The sequence below is a fragment of the Notothenia coriiceps genome, unplaced genomic scaffold (genome assembly GCF_000735185.1).
Source record: "Notothenia coriiceps isolate Sejong01 unplaced genomic scaffold, NC01 NC01_scaffold00037483, whole genome shotgun sequence".
Lineage (NCBI taxonomy): Eukaryota > Metazoa > Chordata > Actinopteri > Perciformes > Nototheniidae > Notothenia > Notothenia coriiceps.
Window position 1 is genome coordinate 193,135 of NW_011370184.1, and position 7,045 is coordinate 200,179.

Here is a 7,045-nt window from a genome sequence, read left to right on the forward strand (position 1 = left end):
AAAAAATACCGCAGGGGTAATTTATAAACTGTCTCTGTCCCATTCAGATGCTCCTGTTCTCCATTATTGCACTTAATGTCTCTCTGGCATGGCTTACTGGGACACTTTAAATGTAATGGAGCCATCATTAACTTTATTAGTTACACCTGTGCATTTCCTATTATCACAGTTCCTTCATTTGGGACTACCTGGCCTTTTTCTGCCACTGAAAGTTGTCTTAATTTACCTTGAAAAGTCAATTAAAAAGCTTAAAACAATTCTCATTTGATATTCTTCTTAATAAATTCCCTTTGAGGTACAGAATACAACGACATTGCAAACTACACCCTCAAAGTTAATCATTGAGTTAAATATTATAGTTGTTATTAGTCTATTGTTTAGCTTTTAACTGTGTCAGGCCATCTTGATCCTTAGCACAACGTGGAAATACAATGACAGACAGAAATCTTAGTGATATTTTTTCTTTTTAGCTATCGAGTGCTTGCTCACTTTTTTACAAATCATTTTCTTCAGTTAATCAGTAGGTAATTATTCTTGGCAAAGGAAATAGGTACTAAAACTTGATTTGATTAAACTCAGGAATCAATTTAAAAGAGAAAACAAAACTAGTTTGACTGCCAAGGTTTAAAGGGGGATGGGATTATTCGACCTGACCTTATTTGTTATAATTTCTAATAGGGCCACCTGTTCAATTACCACCTGTAAAGGTTAACTAAAAATGTTACTACAAAATAATAATCGCATCTAAATTTGAGTGTTTCCCAGTTTTTCTTAAGGTAATTCATTATCAAAAGATTGACTAAATTACAACATTTGAAAGCAGGTGGTAAAAATAAATTGTGCGTTAGTTGCTCATAATTAAGATGGACTGATAATTCTTCTTAGGAAAATATCACTCGTCACCGGCTTGGTCTTCAATATCAGGGTACAGTACATGTATTCATTATCCTTGCAAGAATGGAAGTAGTCATCACTTACAGAGCTGCATGGGACAAAATAGTTCCCGGAACAGTGTCCTTGACATGCCTTAAATACAAGAGAGGGTGTTACAGTCACAAGATGCAGAATACCGGTTCAAAGCAGTATTCGATGCTTAGTTCAGATTAGCTAAGGCCTGCGTAAGCAATAAACATGACTATATGACTCATATGTCTATATCCATAGAGGCTGAATCATCATGTTAATCGTTGTCTCATCAAATGCCTAAAACAGTGTGTCCTGACGCTCTTCTGGGTAATCATCCTGTTACGTACACAGCTACGTAGGGCCTTTGTTATCATGTGCTACTCTGATACTGGAAGAGCACATTCAGTATTTTCCCAACAATTCTTGAAGCTCTTTTCTGTAGCATGTACATTGGATGGATGAAGTGTTTTTTTCACATGTTTCCCCATACCTCCACACATCAGTAAATCGGAGCGACCCTACCTGTGGTGACGGCCTTGGCCAGTCGGCGCAGCCTCCTCTGGTGCGTCTTCCCTCGGTAGTGGATCTGGGCCTGGGCGCTGGAGTTCAGCTGTATGTTGCACACCTGGCACATCGTGGCACTGCTGCTGCCCTGACGACGCTCTCTCTTGGCCCTGTGCACTGACGCCAGCTTCCTCTCTTCCTCCTCCTCCTCCTCCTCCTCATCCTCCTCCTCCTCATCCTCCTCCTGACTCCTGGGAGGAGGGCTACTCTCCAGCGGGTCAGGGCTTTTCGGACGCTTCATATCTGGAGAAATACAAATAAAAAAAGGGTATTAATCAAACGTGTTGACATGTGAAATAGAAAAAATACAGCCCCGTTGTGAGGCATTTCAGCAGAATGTTTGTAGTTAAAGTCTCCACAGGGGGGCAACAGAGCAGCGCGGCTCCTTTCAGAGCAGATGAAAATTGCTCTTTTTCTTCAGTGTGATTCAAACTGCAATTTGATGAGCACCACCATTACAGTGCTTTTTATTTCATTCTACGAAACAGATTTTATAGGCAGAAATAAACATGCTTTTCACTTTATCTACATCCTTTTACCAGAGCGTTCACTGTCAGCATGCACAAATATAATATATGCAATCCCATTAAAGAGCTCAAATTAAGGCCACAGTATATGACATTTTTTACATAGTACAACCCGACCCTTGGACATGCGTTTAGCTGAAAGGAATTGGCTATCTCTGGCACAGCACTACATCAGAGTATAGTCTGCAGATGAGTATCTTGTTCCAGCTTCTTTCAATTGAACAGATAATAAAAGCCGATTCCCGGGGAACAAAAAGCTACATGTTTCTTTGTGTGAGCACACAGCCTTAATACCTGTAATGGCTGAGCGATTGCGGCACACGTACAGCATAAATCAATCTGCAGTAATAACACGAGCGCTGCTGTGAATGTGGAAATGTCACCCCAAGTCTAACTCAATTCATTGTTTTGGTGCTGCTGTTCATATGATAATGGCATCAATTAAGTCCTCATGGTACTGGACATTTTTTCCTTCCCGCCTCGTGAACGCAACCCCCGCCAAACAGCAAGCAGCACTTGTAAAAAAAAAAAAAAAAAAAGTCTTTGCTGTTCTAGAAATTCAATTTCACTGGTGAGAGATGAAAGTGGAAGGGGAATGTGTTCACTGGAATTCATCAACCTCCGACCAGCAGCAGGGACTTCAAAGGTGTAGCCCATCATCACCGTGATTATTTGAATGATGCCTGCCGGTGGAGAGGAACATGAGTGACTGCTGGTGAGGATGGAGATTGTTTGAGGAGCATTTTAACACAACAAGGTGTATGAAAATAAACAAGCCTGCCTCAGAGAGATTATGTTAAACTATTGTAATTGGAGCAGCGAATATGTTTTGAAATACATGTAAAGCTGACTGGATTATGTATAATTCCTAGTAACATAATTGCAAAATTCTGTTCACCGGCTGCTCTGTATTTTGACTGAAAGTCCCGATTTTCAACCGGCCTTTGCCCAGAGCCTAAGTTGATGTCTTCAATTGCAATTCAGTTCATCGACAGATTAATAATCGATTAATGTCGATCTTTTAACAATCAATAAATCATTAAAGTGAGTTTCTGTTCAAAAATAGCAGAACATGCCTTGTTCAGCCTCCAAAGTATGGAGATTTCTGAATTTACTCAATAAATCTTTACCACGTTTTTAAAGAGGACATTTAAAACCTAGTACGTCCAAATATTTAAAACAAAAAGGAACAATTTCAGTTAATCTACTGACTGATTGAGAAACTAATATTTATTTTCTTGGCTGGTACTTTTTGATTTGATTGCTGAACATGTACCAATGATACATGTCAACAACCAATTAATTGTATTCCCCAAAACAAGCCCCAGACAGGAATATGCTGCTGTTCACTGTCTGATTTTAAAGAACATGTCTCAGTTCTATCAGACTAGGCTGGAGCTCAGACTGATGCTGTATTACCCTAAGTATTTTGTGAGTAAATGGTCTGCTTCACAGACAGTATTGATGTGTAGACCGCAGACAGGGTCAGTCTGAGGGAGGTGTGAGTTAACATACTTTAAGGTGGTTTGCATTGACAAGGTCTCTCCATGCAGGGATAGCATGGATGGTAAAACTACAAGATGTCAGTTTAGTCCTCTTTTGTTATGCAAATGGTCATGTTGTTGAAAACTCATGGAATAAGGACAATTTCATATTCAGACAATGAGTTAGAGAAACTGTGAGACGTGATTCAGCCTGTCAAGAGATGTTCAGGAAATATAACAGATTAATTTCCCGATAAATAAAGCGTTAATCATCTGTTTATCTGTGAGTTTTATTATATGGCTAAATATGGTTTTAAATAAATAAATCAAAAATAAATATATCAATTCACTAAATAGTTTTTTTTTAATGTATTATTAAACCAGGACACAGCAAATTGGAAAAAGAGAACTGCATTGTAACAAGTAATCTCATTTGGGTGTAAACATTGGACAAACCTTAATCAGGATTAACTTGAATTCATATTTTAAAGATAACATGTATTGTAATTTCCCTATTGTCACCAATGCAGTGATTTCAGTCAGTGTCAGCCTGAATTCAATCAATTGTGACAAGTATAATATTGTTTTACCGTGCGGCACTGTGAAGCTGCTCCTGTTGCTAAGGTCTGATCATGCACCTTGACGTAGTCTTGGTGTAAACTCTCCATCACACCGGAGCCCCCCGCCCTGCTCCCCTCATCATCTTTATGTGGTCAGCTGGATTTGGCACCTGACAGCCTCATTACAAAACTACTTCTCACAGGGTGCCGCTCGGGCAGCAGCTGCTGGTCTCTGCTGGCTCTCTGCTCCACAGCCCCGGCCCTACTGATGGAGCGGGCCTCCGCCTGCAGCTGGGACCACCAGGCCCTCTGCTACAGAGATGAAGGCCTACGTTTCTGGAGCATTGAAGCATTTTATTTATCCTATATGTTAAGATTTCCTTTTTGCCAGTGTTGTAGATTGTAAAATATTGTGTGTAACATAACATCCTAAGAAAAGCCCTGTTTAGTTGTGATGAACGCGACTGGAGTGAAATTGTCAAACAGGAATTGATTATTTGTTTCTGTTTATAACAAACTCAGAAAAGCAATAATCTGGACAGAAACCCAGAAATACACCGTTGACTTGCGCTCTCATTACCACTGAAGAGAGAACAAGTTACTGAGTATGTGCCTTGTTCTTTTTTCTGTCAAGCATTAACAAGAGCAACACATTTGTATGTGTTATTTCATTTTGATCTGCAAGCAAGTTATCACAAAAAGGTTTAAGGTTATTAACACACACAGGTTAAAGCTTCTCACAACATTTAACACTAGCAATATTAGCACAGGGAATTATGCTGAATTGTATGTGTGTCCCAAACAATTATATAACATATACCTATGTTGCAAGGAGAGACTAAATTAAATTAACACTAAATAGTGAAAAACATTGGTCCCATACTGCTAAATTTAAATTCGAAAAAATGGTTTATTGTATAAACAGCATATTATTATACTAATTCCCATTACTAACTAAATGTGTTTGATCGCCAAGATTTCTATTATGAAGCTACACAAAATAAAAACGTGTTCACTGTATCTTTTCCGCTGTGCCCTCAGTTGATTGATGTGATATGTCACAAGTTTAAATAATATCAATGAAGCATTTTAAAATTGTAATAAATGACAATCTCAGGCCTACATTTTATCATTTAAAAGTAAAAATAGTTGTTTGGCATTCAATCCAAGTTATGTTTGTTTATTTTTCACTTTAAGAAAAAAAATCTAATATATTATGTGCAGATGGGACTCTTCTATCTTTTAAAGGACAAAATAAAATGGAGAAATTAAGAATTCCCGAGCACAACTGGACTGCTAGAAATAAATTAAACCTCAAAGCAGACTGAATGAGAATAAGAAAAAACAAATTAATGCATGATAAACTATTGAACTACGCTCATTAAAAAGGAGAGCATCTAATTGAGCGTGATATTGAGCAAATTATCATGGGAACTGAACAACTTTAAAAACTCCTACCAGCAGAAGATACACACAAATGTAATTAACAGGGAACTTGTCACTCAAAAACTGAATTCATTTTGCAGTTCCCTAATATCACATTCGAATCATAATTGCTTCCAGAATTTCCTTTTTTTTGTCATACAGGAGAGTTTCATAATTGACTTACTGGTGGTGTTATCCAGGCAGGAGCCATGAGGTCAGTCTACGTACCATGTGGTTTCAGACAAATCCAAAGGAGCTGCCAGCAGTAGGATCTATAATTATCATGCAACTAGTTTGTTTGTTGAGAAGTTTCCTCATAAGAAAGCTCTGAGTTCAACATCAGAAACACAGAACCTTTATCTGTAAACGCAGTATCTGTTGTGCTGGCCTCTTAGTAGCAAAGTATCTGGCCTCAGCAGCTCTTTAAATACCAGCACTCATCAGCCTGTCTGGCTGCTGGTCCACCATCAGGAAACACAAGCCAAGAATATAAAGCAAAGGTCGTAAATGCTGCTCTATGTACTCTCTCTTTCTCTGACCTGATTCCCCTTATGAAGTTGAAATCATAGACAAGTAGCATAAGACAACTTCTTACTGAAATAACTGTTTAAAATCACTAAATATTGTGAAATTACACCCAATTGTTCAAATGTTCATGAGCAAAAACATTAACAGGTTTCCATCAAAGTGTATCAGAGATGTTTGATTTCAATGAGAAAAATAGGCAAGATTATAGTGCTATCATCCACTACCATTATTACTTTATTAGTATTATGTTCATTAAAGTAAGCAGAAGTTGGCGCCATCATGTTTACAGGAGAAAAATAGTCAGACTTGATAGGAATATGACATTATTCTTTTCCCAATGCACTCTGTCACATTTTGCTTTAATCGAGACACCAATTCTTTAAAACTCATAAAAAGGGTGTTCTGAATTTTGGCGTTTCCACTCGGCTTTTTATGCTCGTACTAAAAATGCTCTGAAAAGGAGGCGGATGGGATTTTGCAATATAACAAAAAATATTATCCATAGTATATATTTTTGAGACAGAAATATCTTTCTTAAAGCTACAGCATCTGAAACTATCTGTTTATTGATTTCTCACAACTCTTAAAAGGAGAACATGTCCCAAATATCCAGCGGTATTACACCCAGCCTTTGCATCTTGTTAAAGGATTCCACCTAATGACCAGGCAAACAACACAGCAGATACAATTAGGTTCAACTGCTTGAAGTCTCTTTGTGTGACACTCTACTAACTTTCCCCGCGGCCAACTGCGTGCTCCACATCTTTGCTTTATGATCTGAGACAGCTGCATGGATATGACCTGTCAACTCATAAATTACTCTATCAAGGGCCTCACCATAGACTGTATATACACTCACGAGTGGCTAGAGGTTAATGGGCTTTAGCTTTTTGTCTTTATGTCTTTATTAGGATCCCCATTAGCACTAGCATGAGCATTGGCTATTTTTCCTGGGGTCCTCACACACTCAAAACATACATAATACAAACCAGAACAGAACAACTCATCATTTCATGAAAAGTGCATGGTAAGGAAGTGAAAGCAAAAACAA

At 38.2% G+C, this 7,045-nt stretch overlaps 1 protein-coding gene across 1 annotated transcript in view; it reads left to right on the top strand.

Moving 5' to 3' along the window:
- Nucleotides 1-3,557: 3,557 nt before the first annotated feature.
- LOC104967622 (zinc finger protein 385C-like) overlaps nucleotides 3,558-7,045 on the top strand; it is a 19,206-nt gene continuing 15,718 nt past the window's right edge. Inside the window, exons 1-2 of the mRNA XM_010797131.1 lie at nucleotides 3,558-3,564; nucleotides 4,245-4,373. Of these exons, the coding sequence (XP_010795433.1) occupies nucleotides 3,558-3,564; nucleotides 4,245-4,373 (136 nt within the window). The remainder of the gene's footprint in view (nucleotides 3,565-4,244; nucleotides 4,374-7,045) is intronic.